The sequence below is a fragment of the Pinus tabuliformis genome, chromosome 8 (assembly GCF_031772625.1).
Source record: "Pinus tabuliformis cultivar Carrire ecotype Pingquan chromosome 8, CPIR1, whole genome shotgun sequence".
Lineage (NCBI taxonomy): Eukaryota > Viridiplantae > Streptophyta > Pinopsida > Pinales > Pinaceae > Pinus > Pinus tabuliformis.
In genome coordinates this window covers 1,714,074,231-1,714,089,087 of record NC_142294.1, presented here as the reverse complement: position 1 = coordinate 1,714,089,087, position 14,857 = coordinate 1,714,074,231, and the positions used below count along the sequence as shown (strand labels likewise).

The following is a 14,857-nucleotide window of genomic DNA, read 5'->3' as shown; positions in this document are numbered from 1 at the left end:
ACCCTCAGTTGTTACACCAGTTTTCCCGGGTTGGGTTTTTCGGGGACATTGGTCCAAAAAATAACTGTGTTATTTTATGTGTGTGTGCTAGTATTTCTTCCAGTGTTTATGTCTTTCGCAGTTTATTTGTCTAGGTTGCAGTGTGATTGATTCAGTATTTGTTGTAACACACAGTAAATAAATTGTTAAAATTAATTAACCAATTACAAGATTTATTTCTAGTCGCTGCAGTAGGAATCGGGTACCAATTTTTCACAATACTCACAAGTTAGCAGGATGCACAACTCTAATTCCACTGTAATATCCTTCTTGGAGAGATTACCCTTGGGATGCAATTCTGAGTTAGGGTTTTCAACTTTTCAATAAACACATGAAAGAATTGTGTTTCATAATAGTGTTGTGGTACTCATCAATCTATAACAATGATTATATTTATTGAATACACAAGTAGTATAGTAAAGAACTCAAGCAATAGTTAATTCCACAAGCAACCACTATAAAGTAGTGTTGATTCAACAAGCAAAGAACAAACTTACAAAGATCAACAGTTGCCTAATAAGGATATCAGCACAAACATGATTTCTAGGCTTACAAAATTGTAGCCATCCCCTTGCTACCAAAAAAGCACATCAGTAGGCCCCGCTGCTACCCTGCATTGTTATTCACCCTCACTGCCTTAGTCCCTAGTCAATCGACACCCTGAATTCAACTTTAGACCTGCTGACCACTAGAGAGGCACTTGATGATTACATGAAGATTCCATGCCCAAGGATGATCCAGAGGACACTTGTACTATCAGATATCGTCAGTCAAAAGAGTTTTTTAACTCTACTTCTATCTTCTCATCATCTTTCTTGTACCCAGATCCCACACCCTGCGGGTAATTGTAATAAGTGATAATAGTAATGATGAGTTTTGAGTCTGTAACAAGCCTAGGATGGTGGGACTCGATCAGCAAACGAGTAAACCTTGGAGTGTTTTTTTTTATCTGGTTATTTATCCCTTCTTTTTCAAAGGCGGATAATTTTCTGGGTTTTTTCACTCACGTTTTATCCCAAAGCCGGGGTGACGGTTTGAAACTTGAGCCCCTGACACATCTTAGTGTCTAGAGTCTATGTATATTACCATACTAAATCACACAAAAAATTCCGTGGAATTTGGTTAGGTCTAGGTAGTCATTTTTTAATTTTTTAGATTTCCTGCAGGTCAAAAATTGCAAATAAAATTGTATTTAAATTGTAATAAGTGTAGTCTAGAGAAGTTGTATGGGGTATGAGTAATCAAAATTACACTTCTCACCCTCAACTTTCTACTATGACACACTTTGAGGGGTTAATAATGTGTTTTGGACATTCAAAATCCACTTTTCCTAAGTTTAGTGGTAAATCTGGTAATTAATTAAGCCATAAATTAAATAAATGGAGAAAAATAAATATCCACACATGCTAAATGTTGTGGAAATGAGGTGGAAAATTATGGGGGAGTTAAAGTGAAGTCCCAAGGTGATGTGGACTCCTAAAATCAAGGAAAGGACATGTGCTCAAATAAAATCGAATTTCTGGCATTAGATGAAAAAGATGCTTGGAAATTCAAATTTGTGAAGTTAATGCACATTTGAGAGGATTTGGGAGAATATTTGGTGGAGACTTTTGTGGGAAATTGTCCCCACATGGGTTACCACCCATATACACTTGTCATTCCACCATAAAATTCGAATTTGGCACATAAGGGAAAAAGAAAATGATGTCCACTTGCTAGAATTCGATCTTTACACTTGGCATTGTAGCTCCATTCAACAAATTCGAATTTCTCTTTGGGATTGTCACCTCATGCCACTTGTTTAATCACTTCTACATTGGGATTGGCTCCAATGCCATTTGTCATTGTCATTCTTCATTGGGATTTGCTCCTAACTCTCTATATAATAGAGCCATGGGCTCTCACATTGTATAATATTGTTACTAGCTATTGTGCTTGCGGAAGCGCTGCTGCCTTGTACATTTTCAGAAAAATCAATAAAGACTTTGGAGTTTCATTGATGAGGTGTTGCTCCTTTTTGAGTCTGATGAATTGTTGAGCATTGGTATAATTCCTTTTACTCATGCTTTGATCTAATTTGCTTCCATATGCTCTTGTAGATTTGTTAATGTAGAGCTACCTTGTATTGACATTTGATTTAGAAGTATGCTCTAAGTATAGAATGCTCTAGTTGGTTTTAAATAAATCTCTAGAGTTTCTTATCATTGTTTATAACTAAATCTATATGGAACTAATTCTTGATTGAAGTTTTGTAGAGGGAACATCTTGTTGGGATTACAGAATCAAGCGTGAGGGGAAGTCTTTGGAGAGACCAACCCACTCTTGGTACATTTTTAAAGGAGCTCTCATTTGTTCTTTGAACCTCCATAGTCTTATCTTACAAAGTGGTTTTGCAGGGATTTCGGCCCATAGCTTGTGCACAAACTGAGAACTTCCAAATTTAAATCTCTTTTAAAAAACATTGTACTTTATTTCTTTCATTTTCTATCTAAGAGCTTGAAGATGGCTAAGCAAAGACGAGAGTTTACTCTCACTCTCTAGTTTAGCCTTTTGTAAATTATAATTGTACATATACATTTTATCTTGTTGATTTTTCCATTAATACTTAAATTATTTTGCAGCCATTGTTTCGATTGTTTGCTAACTCTTGTGTCGCAGATTTTGAAGAGCAACTTCCCACAACATCTAACGAGTGTTTGCAGGACCCTTGGAAAGTGTTTGGGATTCAATTTCCAAGGATGTCGTGAGCCCTTTTGAGGCTTATTTTGGCCAAGTCGAGTTCACTAGAGGGCTGCCCATTTTCCTCTTTAAGCTGTGGGCATTTGGAGGAAACTCACACCTTGTTTCCCTTGCATAAGTTTTGTGAGATCTTGTCACTACTTTCTCAAGAAAAGAGGTCTAGTGTCCAAGTTTCAAGCAATTATTGTGAGGACTCTCCTTGAAGTATAGTTGAGAACTTTGAAGGGCCCTCTTCTCATTGTAATATTAATAAAAGATCTAACTTGCTTGTGGGAGCTTGGGATTTCTCCCATGGTATCCTATCTCCCCATTTAGATGGAAGCTTCTCTTGGGTGGATTGACATTTGCATGGTTTAAGCTTTCATACTTCATTCACTTACATGCATGCTTTAATTGGGAATTAACACAACCTCACTATTTCATTTGAGCTTTGCTTTTTCTTTCTCATTGTTGCTTGGAGCTACAAGCTTACACTTTACTTTGGGCAATTCATCATTTACATGCAAGCATTTTATATTCTAAACAAACTTTGATTCGTTTCCATTTACCTTGGTAAATTGTTTCATGAGCACTTGAATGCATGCTTCAATTTTATGCTACATTGTTATCTTTAATATTGGAGCAATTTATTGTCATTGTCTATTTGAAACAAATTTTACTTTCAAGCAAATTACTTGTATCATTTTAATTTATTGATGAAACACATGCAACACTTGTAAGCTAATTTTATTCCTCCAATTGAAGTTATAATAAGTGCATTTTACTTTGAGCAAATATATCTTTAAATTGTTGAGTAAATTCCTTATAAGGCACTGGTTTTATGGTTTTTAATCATATTAGATTGGCATTGTTATTTCAAGTTGCTCACTTCATATTTGCCCATAAATCCTTAAAAGTAATCCATTTTCACTATAACATTCTTCTAGAAACTCACATCTTTTCACTTAACTTTTCATTAGGGACCACCCCCCTTAGCTAACCTAAGAGATAGCTCAAACGGAGAGAATCGGGATTAGTGTGACAGCCCCTTCTCTGAGTTCCCCGCCACCAACCACACCTTGTGGGGTTGAAGGCTTTTCTCACTGACTTGTAGGTAGGTGTAGGCGGCAGGGTCAACAAGACCTTCGTTGCCTCCTGATTGTGGCCCTTTAGGCCACTTATTACCTTAGAAAGATAGATTCTTGGTCTTTCACTGCCTCAAAAAGTTAGATCTCATCTTTCGTTGCCTCAAGAAGATATATACCAGTCGTTTGTTGCCTCAAAAAGAAATATCATGCTCTTTGTTGCCTCAAAATGGTAGAGTCTAGCCCTTCATTGCCTTAGACAAATAGACTCCAGATCATTTCTGCCTCAAAAAGATAGAATTGAGCCCTTCGCTACCAAAGAAAAATAGATTCCAGCCTTTTGTTGCCTCAAAAAGGTAGATAAAAGTCTTTTGTTGCTTTAGAATGATTGACACTAGCCTTTTGCTGCCTCAGAAAGAGGCTCCAACCTGAATTCTATCCTGTAGCAAGAAAAAATGGGAAGATTGTCTAGGGTGGAATATTTCACCACCAAAACCGATCAAAGACAAGGGTCATATAACCCTCCAAGAGCGCTCCGCTCAAAATCAAGAACAACAATCCATAATGGTCATAATGACTCTCCTCCCTTCCTTATATAGTCTTTCTTTGGGGTTTTTCCCTCCTAAATTCAAATTTGAGTGACTTACAAGTTTCCCTCCATTTGCCCTAATTTAAATTTTATGATCTAATGGTACCTCGTAACATTATATAATAATTCTCCTTTTTGAAATGACTATAGCCTACGGGGTTAGATATGCTGTTATGTCGTTGGGAAATTAATTCAAAGAAGACATTACATCCTAGCATCATGTTAAGTGTTGATCATATAGGGCTACTGCTGTTATGTCCTTGGGAAATTAATTCAAAGAAGACATTACATCCTAGCATCATGTATAGTGTTGATCATATAGGGCTACTAGCTAGCTGGAAGTCAAAGTAGGAGAAAAGATCTCTTATGAATTTCTCATTTTTTGGTGGGTAACATGAGTCATATGCACAAATCAGAAAGAAATTGAACTTACATGTCAATGGCTAGAATTCAACCATAAAGATATAGTGAGAGGTACAACAAAGTTATTGTAGGGCGTTGAAAGTAAAGTCAATTGGGTAGTCAACCCTATGAAAAGTGAAGGAAATCATACCCAAATGAACAGATCACAGCCATCTTTTGGTTCCTGCCACTACGCTAAATTTTTGTTAATTGTAGCTTTTTGTCTTAAACTTTTTAAACAATATGGATAATGTTAATTGTAACTTTTTGCTTTAAACTTTTTAATAAATACTCATAAAATGTTGACTGCGATACACACTATGAGAAAAAAATTGCCATATGAAGAAAACTCCCTAGATACATTTAGGGGTACTTCACATTTCATACCAACGGCTTCTTATGTTGGCCCCTAAAACACGTTAGGGGAAAAATACACGTGAAAGGCAATGCGCCTCAAATTTTCCCTGAAAATTCCTCATGAAAAATGACCATGCACATTGACTGCAATTGTAATAACAGTCAGCTTAATATTTGATACTTTATCATTTCTTTTTTTAAAGCTGGCATTTAATTTAACCTTGGGGGTTACTCCTCCTCCAAATGTTGGATCAAACAAGCTCCTTATGAGTTTGAATGGTATGCCATACAAAAACTCCAAAAATATCATTTAAACAGAGTGAAGGCGGTAATAGCCAAAGGCTGCAAGAAAGTTTCCCCAAAACTCTACCTTAAGGTAAGTCTGCATTTTTCAGTTTGATCATTTTCCTCGTCTGAAGTTCGTCTTACATTTAGGCCTTGCATAGGATATTTTCTTGTTTTGCATCGGTATATGCATCCTGAGGTGTGGGTACCCGAAAACAGGGACACATCATACGATATATTGAACATCCCAGAACGGGTACCGGATGTCTCTAAATACACCCCAAGACAACCCATCCACCTGAAGCGTTTCAAAGAATAAGAATAACGGAAAAAATAGAAATGTAAGCAAAACGCAGGAAAGGAAAATCATCCAGGAAAAAGGGGAAAAATCTGTAACAAGTCAAATCCAACTAACAGAAGCCTGTTACACCCCCGGACCGAGAGAGAGAATTTTCAATTTGATTCATTTTTCATCAATTGGGTGATCTTCCCCGATGAGGAATGGAATTGTACTTCCTCAAAATAACACCTTTTTTTGTCGTTTTATAATGGACAGCATTGGGTCAGCTAGGGGCCATTTTTACATAGTTGGCAGAATATGTATACAATATGCTAATGGAATACAAACACGCTGCTCAAAAAGCAAGCAAGAGATAATTTGAGCTCACATGCACAAATTTTAATTGCCATTCAAGGGCCATATACTCAGATCTCGCATGCAAGAAAGACAAATGAAACAATAAATTTTGGAAAAGAAATACAGTAGTTTCTATTCAAAAATAAACTATCATTGCATTGAAGATTAACAATACCCAACTAAAGTGAGCAAAGAATCCCTTGTCATAGGTACCTGGAAAAAATGGTAATTTCAAAGGAAGAAGTGGGCGCAACATGCCTTTTTGCATTTTCCAATCAACTGGATTCAAACTGGCTGCTTCTAGTTTCACCAACAGTTCATCTTTCTTGGGAGTTGCAATCGGAATCTCTACATGCTGCAATTAGTGACAAGCACAGAAAGAAACTGTGATACAACGTGAATGGAAGAGACATAAAGCATCGTATAATAACATAGAAATAAAGTTAATTTTTAACATTGATTACACATTCCCAACACATTCAAACTACCATACCAACTCAGAGATAGTAAAGTTTGCGCTCTCCAATACAGCACTGTTATTTTCTGATAACTTCAACATGGGAGATTGTCTTGAGCACAAAGCAGACATTTAACTTAAATGAAAGGCAGAACAGGAGTATGCCTAATACCATTTTATTAGAAAACTAAGCTTGTAACCTCAAAGATAAATAGAAAGATGAGACTTGCGACATGAGATAAATGGGCTAGTTTAAGACACAATCATGATAGACTGAGCAAAATTGAACCTTCTCTGGCCTTTTCAACAGGTTCAAAGTTCAAACCAGTCTTAAAATGATAATATTTTTTTTAATATAAATTTTAAATTTGTTGAGTATGTTGTCATTGATGTCAAAACGCGTGCAGCAGATGCAGGATGTCATCATTGATGTTTGGCATGGATGAGATGATGTAGTAATGAAACCCTAGCTCTAGGGTTTGGATTCTCTGGACAATGTTCATACCTCGCACTTGTTGAAGGTTTTTGAAGAAGCAGGTCCTGAATTTGTCTTGAAGACCCTCGCCAATGCATTCTCCTCATCACGTTGATTCTGATTATATGTGGAGTGTCTCGTTGGCCTTCATGGTTTGAGAAATATGCTTAGTCTAAGTTGGTGCACCCAATTTGTGGTTCAAAGCCCCCAAGGATTGCTGATGTGGCATTGCTGATGTGGTAGCATTCAGTTGGCTTAGGCAAATGAAGCATGAATAATGTGGCAAATTCTTCTCAAGAGGTCAAAAGAAATCTTCAATAAACGTTAATTTAAATATATTGTGGCCTAAGATTTTGTGGCATCAAGCATTAAAATTCAAATAAATTTGAATTTGCCACAATTCAAAATTAAATTTGGGCTGCAAAATTAAATTTGAATTTTTAAATGTTTCCCTCCAAAAGGCACAAGTTGCCCTATCCTTCAAAGGTCTATTCGAGTCCTATAAAAGGGAAGTATGTCCATCCTCTAAGATATCATCAAAATTATTCGATCTCTCTGAAATACATCTTCGACTCTGCGTAGTAATGTTGAGAAGGCTTTGCATTGGGTTTGAAGTTATGATTTTGGGTTAGGGCTTTCTTAACTTGAAAAGGGTTTCACTTTAACTGTCTTGCAGGTGGGTCTTGTTGGAGGTCTTCTACCACAATTTCAGCCAAGATCTGGATAGCATATTCTATCTCTACGGCCTAGTGAAGTATCACTGCTCTGATCCATCTCGGAGGGTTTGCTGCAATGTTTAATCATTGGATCTGGTTTTGGTCTCTGTAGTATCACTCAGCACTTACTGTAACTCTAACCTGAGACACATTTACAGCATCACCAAAATTTATCTGCGGCAAATCTGAAGCATGTCACATGTCTGAGGTAGAAAACCAATCGCCTCAGATGATTGTGAAAAACTGGAAAGTTTTGGGTTAGTGATTTATTATAAGGGTCTCATTGGTGGTATTCGCTGTCTGAAGGAACAATGTTCAGCCTGTGAAACGACAATAGTAGCATTCTCGGCCTACATCTTGTAGCATTGTTGACAAGTGGCATATTATATGCAGACCTTAATTCACTATTCTGTTGCAGACCTAAGATAGCTCTCATACTTGCCTTGAAGCTCGAACCTGTCAATTGCCTGCGGTCTTGGACTTCTGAAACAAGTTTGTTGGTTTATACATTATAGAAGAACAGTCTTAATGCCCTAATTTCGACTAGTGATATTTCTCTGTTTGAAAGGAAGTGACAGCATGACCTTTATGACCTCTGCGGCGTACACACCATATCTTGTGCTCCTGACATAACTAGCGTGAAGACCATCTGTTGAAGATTAAGATCTAAGCTCTAAGTGCGGAATCATCAATGAAGGATCAAAACATGACTGAGATTGTCTTGACCATACTCTGAATTGCATTCCACACAGCCTTTGAAGAATTGCGACTTGACTATACTTCTGGATTGATGAAGCCTTAGCATTGAGAACAATTTGTGGAACCATTGCAGACCTGTATTTTTTATGACTCTAGCCCTAATCCTATGGAATTTTGGATATAACAGAGAATATTGAAGATGTTGAGAAATCTAGGGCATCAATAGTTAGGTGATTTCTCTACTTATGATAATTTCTTGTGATAGACATTTTCCTTCTTGATATGATCTTTACTAATTGAGTTATTATTGTGTTCTTTTTATCAAGACAATTACCAAATCATGAACAATAAAGAGACAAAAGACACAGCATATAGGCTTGTCAGCCAGTGCCAAAACCTCACTCTTTGAGAGGAAAACCCAAACAAAATTCTTCTTATAGATCTTCAATCGACAAATACCAAGACCATGACAAACACCCTTGACACTAGAGTCCTCCCAAGACCAAGTCACTAGCCTTCTCTTCAACGCTGCTCTTCCTCTTCCTCTTCTTTGCTTCTTTCAGAATTTCGGCCTCTCCTTGTCATTCTGCAACTCTTTTCTTGATGGCAGAAACCCTAGATCAGATTTGTTCCTTGAATAGTCTCTTCAAAAGAAAGAGACTCTTTCTCTATCTTACTCGACTTCCTTCAACAAAGTTTTCCACCCAAACAAGTGCACCTAACTATGAATGCAATCTTCAACCTCTTCTTGCCAACCTCAGACCTGCAACCTTCACAAGGGGGAGAATATAATATGCCCAAAACAGTCCTTAATGAAGCTTCTCTCCTTTGCTAACCTTCCTTCGTTCTTCGTTGGACTGGAGGCTTCTTCTAAAATGTATTGTGCACTTCATATTGAACACTTGGTTCACCGAAATTTATTTCCTTCAAATGAGGTCGAGCACTGCTATGTATACTTGTTTGGCCATGTCCTTTAGCCTGACATGATCTCTGGAGTAGGTTGACTTCATCTTCTAGGATTCTCCCTGTTGACCACTGGAGTGGCACCTGACGATTATATGAAGACTCCATGCCCAAGGATGATCCAGAAGACACTTGTACCATCAGATATTGTCAGTGGACAGAGTTTTCTAACCCTACTTCTATCTTCTCATCATCTTTCTTATACCCATATTCTACACCCTACGAGGAATTGTAATAAGTGATACTAGTAATGATGAGTTTTGAGCCTGTAACAGGCCTTGGATGTTGGGACTCGATCACCAAATGAGTACACCTTGGAGTGTTTTTTTTATTTGGTTAATTATCCCTCCTTTTTCAGAAGCAGGTAATTTCCTAAGTTTTTTCACTCATGTTTTACCTCAAAGCCAGGGTGATAGTTTGAAGGTTGAGCCCTTGACACATCTTAGTGTCTAGAGTCGATGTATATTACCATACTAGATCACACAAAAAATTTCGTGGAATTTGATTAGGTCTAGGTAATCATTTTTAAATTTTTTAGATTTCCCGCAGGTCAAAAATTGTAAATAAAATTGTATTTAAATTGTAATAAGTGTAGTCTAGAGAAGTTGTATGGGGTATGAGTAATCAAAATTACACCTGTCACCTTCAACTTTCTACTATGACACACTTTGAGGGGTTAATAATGTGTTTTGGACCCTCAAAACCCACTTTTCTTAAGTTTAGTGGGAACTCTGGCAATTAATTAAGCCAAAAATTAAATAAACAGAGAAAAATAAATATCCACGCATGCTAAATGTTGTGTAAATGAGGTGGAAAATTATGGGGGAGTTAAAGTGAAGTCCCAAGGTGATATGGACTCCTAAAATCAAGAAAAGGACATGTGCTCAAATAAAATCGAATTTCTGGCATTAAATGAAAAAAATTGCTTGGAAATTCAAATTTGTGAAGTTAATGCACATTTGGGAGGATTTGGGAGAATATTTGGTGGAGATTTTTGTGGGAAATTGTCCCTACATGGGTTACCACCCATATACACTTGTGATTCCACCATCAAATTCGAATTTGGCACATAAGGGAAGAAGAAAATGATGTCCACATGCCAAAATTCGATTTTTACAACTTGGCATTGGAGCTCCATTCAACAAATTCGAATTTTTCTTTGGGATTGTCACCCAATTCCATTTGTCATTGTCATTCTTCATTGGAATTTGCTCCCAACTCTCTATATAATAGAGCCATGGGCTCTCACATATGAGAAGATTGTTACTAGTTATTGTGCTTGGGGAAGCGCTGCAGCGTTGTACACTTTCAGAAACATCAATAAAGACTTTGGGGTTTCATTCATGAGGTGTTCCTCCTTTTCAAGTGTGATGAATTGTTGAGCATTGGTATAATTCCTTTTATTCATGCTTTGATCTAATTTGCTTTCATATGCTCTTATAGATTTGTTAATGTAGAGCTATCTTGCATTGACATTTGATTTGCAAGTATGCTCTAGGTATAGAATGCTTTAGTTGGTTTTAAATAAATCTCTAGAGTTTCTTGTCATTGTTTATTGCTAAATCTATATGGAACATCTTGTTGGGATTGCAGAATCAAGCGTGAGAAGTTATAATTGCAACTTATGTTGAACACTATTTCATTTTCAAGCATTGCAAATCAATCTCTTTGAAGCATTTGCATGTATCATTATTTTAATTTGGGGAATTAACACAATTTGCATTTCATCTAGGTATGTTAGTGTAGGAAGACCTCAAGCTTCATTAAAATTTTACCTCCAACATAAGTTGGTTGAAGTAGACATCTTAGGGATCCTCTACTCCTCTATTGACTCCTCACTGTGAGATCCATATCATTGGGCGATGGTGAGGTCTAAGCATTGAAAAGTTAAATTGTAATCTTGTTGTAGAGCTAATTAATAAAATTAACCAAGAGCACTTTCCATTACATTTACTTTATTTTTCTCTTGATGGTTTGAGTTTTCATGTGCAAAGTCTATTCCAAAAGCAAGTATTGTAATCATTTCAAACAAGTGCTTTCTTTTCATGTTTCAAGTCTAATTGCATATTAATGTCTTGGTTTAGCGCTTCCTTTCTTTTACATTTCCAGGTTAATTACTAATTTTTGGGTTTTGGCAAGATATGTTTCACATGATTTGATTTATAAAGTGGATTATCTCAAAAGCATTTTTGTATTTTACATATCTTGTGCTAATAATTCTTATTTACATTTCAGGGTTACTTTGTTTTCTCCTTTGAGAGTAGTGCATTTTACTTTGAGCAAATATATCTTTAAATTGTTGAACAAATTCCTTATAAGGCACTGGTTTTATGTTTTTTAATCATATTAATGATTGGCATTGTTATTTCAAGTTGCTCACTTCATATTTTCTCATAAATCTTTAAAAGTAATCCATTTTCACTATAACACTCTCCTAGAAACTCACATCTTTTAACTTAACTTTTCATTAGGGACCAATCCCCTTAGCTAACCCAGGAGATAGCTCAAACGGAGAGAGTCGGGATTAGTGTGACAGCCCCTTCTCCAAGTTCCCTGCCACCAACCACACCTTGTGGGATTGAAGGCTTTTCTCACTGACTTGTAGGTAGGTGTAAACGGCAGGGTCAACATCTTTGGCACCGTTGCCAGGGACAAGTCTTCTTGTACCTGGGAAAAATCGACTAACCTTTTGGTTTTAGCATTTTGAACTTTAGATTTAGATTCTTGCTCAAGTGGCAACTCCACTCAATCCAAATTTTGCAAGAGTCTCTACTAGGAGAAATTCAAGTGGTCTAGTTAGCCCCTCTCTTGATCTTGAAAGTGTTTTTAAAGAGAGGCTGAATAGACTTTCTCATAGTAGAGCTCTTGGTAGTCTTGGACAAGAGGCTATTTCTAATATTCATTTTCTTTTTCAGGAACAAGTAGAGCCTAGCATCATGAATGATCTTTTTGCTCCTTGTGACTTCACTAACATAAATGGCTATCCTCACAATATCCCTGACAAGGCTGTTGAAAAGTTGCCTTCCTTTCAAGGTAACAATGCCATTAGTGCTACATCACATGTGAAAAACTTTAATGTTTGTATCTTTAAATGGTGTAACACTGCTAATTATGAGGATGTGAAGATGAGGCTTTTTATTTTATCTTTAGAAGAGGATGCTCTTGGTTGGCTCATTGAGCAACCTACTAACTCATATAATTCTTTACAAGCCATTCTGACTGCATTTTTAGATAAGTTTGGAGAGAAGAAGGAAAATAGGCATTTGATCAATGCCATTAGCAACATGAAGAAAAATGAGAATGAGACCATGGAGGAGTTTAACAAGAGATTCAATGAATTAGTAAAAAGCATGCCTGCTACTGTTAAACCTCCTGATGAATTTCTTTTATGCTCATATCTAGATGCTTTTGGGGTTGACATTGCCTATGAGTTGAGGAGGAAGGAGCCTACGAATCTAAGTGTAGCTCAATCTGAAGCCTTGAAGATAGAAAGGGCTAGAAAGCAATCAAGAAAATCTGAAATTCCTGGTTTCAATAGAGGGCCATCAAAATCAAATGATTCCAAAGGCAAGGCCAAGGAAGAGACTACACATGATCCTATTAAAGAATTAACTCAACTCATCAAGAGCATGGAAGCAAATCACATTAAAGAAATGCAAGCCATGCAAAATAGGTTGGTGGCTATGGAGAGATCACAAGTGCAAAGATTCCAACCTAGGTCAAATGATAGATGGCAAAAGAATAAAGGCCCTCAACAAGAGCATAGACCTCCAAATCCATTGGAATCCACCAACATGGTCGATCAGATTCCCCCTTTTTGTAGGCCATGTAATCAGTTCCATGAAGAAGCCACATGCCCATATGTGAAGAAAATCATGGAAAGTGGTATGTTAGGAGATGAACATGTAGGGACAACTGGTCAAATCAATATGTTCTCCATGAAGGATTAGATATACACCATTGAGAGAAATCAAGAGATTGACCATATGCCTAATAATCTTGGGGTTTACAACATGATTTCAAATTTTGACGAGGTCACTAAGATTTTTGGGGAAAATCCTACATCTGGACAGATTCTTGCTATGGCAAAACACAAAGGGATGACTTATCAGAGAAGGGATATCCAAGACCAGAATAATCACATATATTTTTCTCCTCCTACTTCGGAATTGAATTTTGACTTAGGCAATTGGTTGAATAATGCAAAGGTTTCTACTCCAGTGACAGAACTTTTAAAGATACCATCTCAAAGGGCCAAGTTACTAAGTGCCATTAAAGTTACTCAAAGGGAAGAAAAGCCTGGTGACAAACCGGAAGATGAGGAAATTGTATTAAAAAGTATGAACTGTTATGTGGGGAATGAACATCATCTACCATTTTATGTGTCTTTGATAGTGAATGATCGTCTTTTATACAACTGCATGCTTGATTCAGGGGCTTCATCAAATGTCATGACTAAGAAAGTCATGGAGCAACTGAATTTAAGGGTTTTTAGGCCCTATCACAACATATGTTCAATGGATTCTAAAAGAATTAAAGTGTGTGGGATAATTAAAGATTTATAGGTTTTCCTAGCTGCATGCACAGATAGAATAATGACTATGGATATTGTTGTGATAGATGTTCCAGATTCATGGGGAATGCTCCTATCAAGAAAATGGGCATCAGATCTAAGTGGCAGCCTTCAAATGGACTTATCATATGCCACCATCCCCATTCCTAATAATACCTTTGTCAAACTTGATCGAGAGTTAGAGAAAAGATATCATGTTGAAGATCCAAGGAAACCCAACAATGAGATTATCTATAGATCATGCCAGACAGAGAGTGATGCAATGTTGACAAATTTCCTTCCCCGCTTAACAGAACAGATTCAAAACGAAGAGATTAGGCATAGCTCAAAAAGCTTGGGTACTTCAAATCTTCCATCAGAGCATTTTCAAGACAAAGCAATAGGATTGGCAATAAATGCATCATCATCACCATCGCAACTAACCAAGAAGAAAAGAAAAAAGCGAAAAAAGGAAAAATATATAAAAAATAAACCACCAGTTTTGAGCAGGATCAAAGCCTCAACGCATCAATAGTCTGTAAAAATTTCTCATTTCCCACCCCGGTTTTCAGTTTCACCTTATTTCTCCAAAATAGTTAAATGCCCTTTCCCATATCCATACATTCAACCACTGAAAAATAAATTTTGTTGAAAACACAAATTCTGGAAATTTTACAGAATGCTGGAAAATGCAGAAATAAAAAATCAACAGGTACAAACAGCCATTTAACACATTTAAACACAGTAATTTTTTGTCAAGGTGACCCTGGAAAAACCCCCTACAACTCTTGGGGAAAACCAATTCGAGAGCTCCTTATTTCTGAAAAATGCTTTTACAGTGAGAAATATTCAGCGAAAATCAGCAAGTAAACTTTTACAACTT

General features: G+C 36.8%; 1 protein-coding gene and 1 pseudogene across 7 annotated transcripts in view; one reads left to right on the top strand and one right to left on the bottom strand.

Moving 5' to 3' along the window:
* LOC149242876 (UV-B-induced protein At3g17800, chloroplastic-like) overlaps nt 1-14,857 on the bottom strand; it is a 307,875-nt gene that overhangs the window by 247,676 nt on the left and 45,342 nt on the right. For 4 of the 6 annotated variants that reach the window (XM_089374381.1, XM_089374379.1, XM_089374380.1 and 1 more), the window contains one exon: nt 6,326-6,467. In XM_089374381.1, coding sequence (XP_089230507.1) covers nt 6,326-6,467 — 142 coding nt within the window. The remainder of the gene's footprint in view (nt 1-6,325; nt 6,468-14,857) is intronic. The other 2 variants (XM_089374382.1, XM_089374384.1) reach the window with 1 other exon arrangement.
* Nucleotides 13,409-14,857, top strand: part of LOC149242877 (putative inactive kinesin-like protein KIN-7B) — a 42,080-nt pseudogene continuing 40,631 nt past the window's right edge. Inside the window, exons 1-2 of the transcript XR_016268199.1 lie at nt 13,409-13,760; nt 14,043-14,333. The product of XR_016268199.1 is annotated as a putative inactive kinesin-like protein KIN-7B (transcript). The remainder of the gene's footprint in view (nt 13,761-14,042; nt 14,334-14,857) is intronic.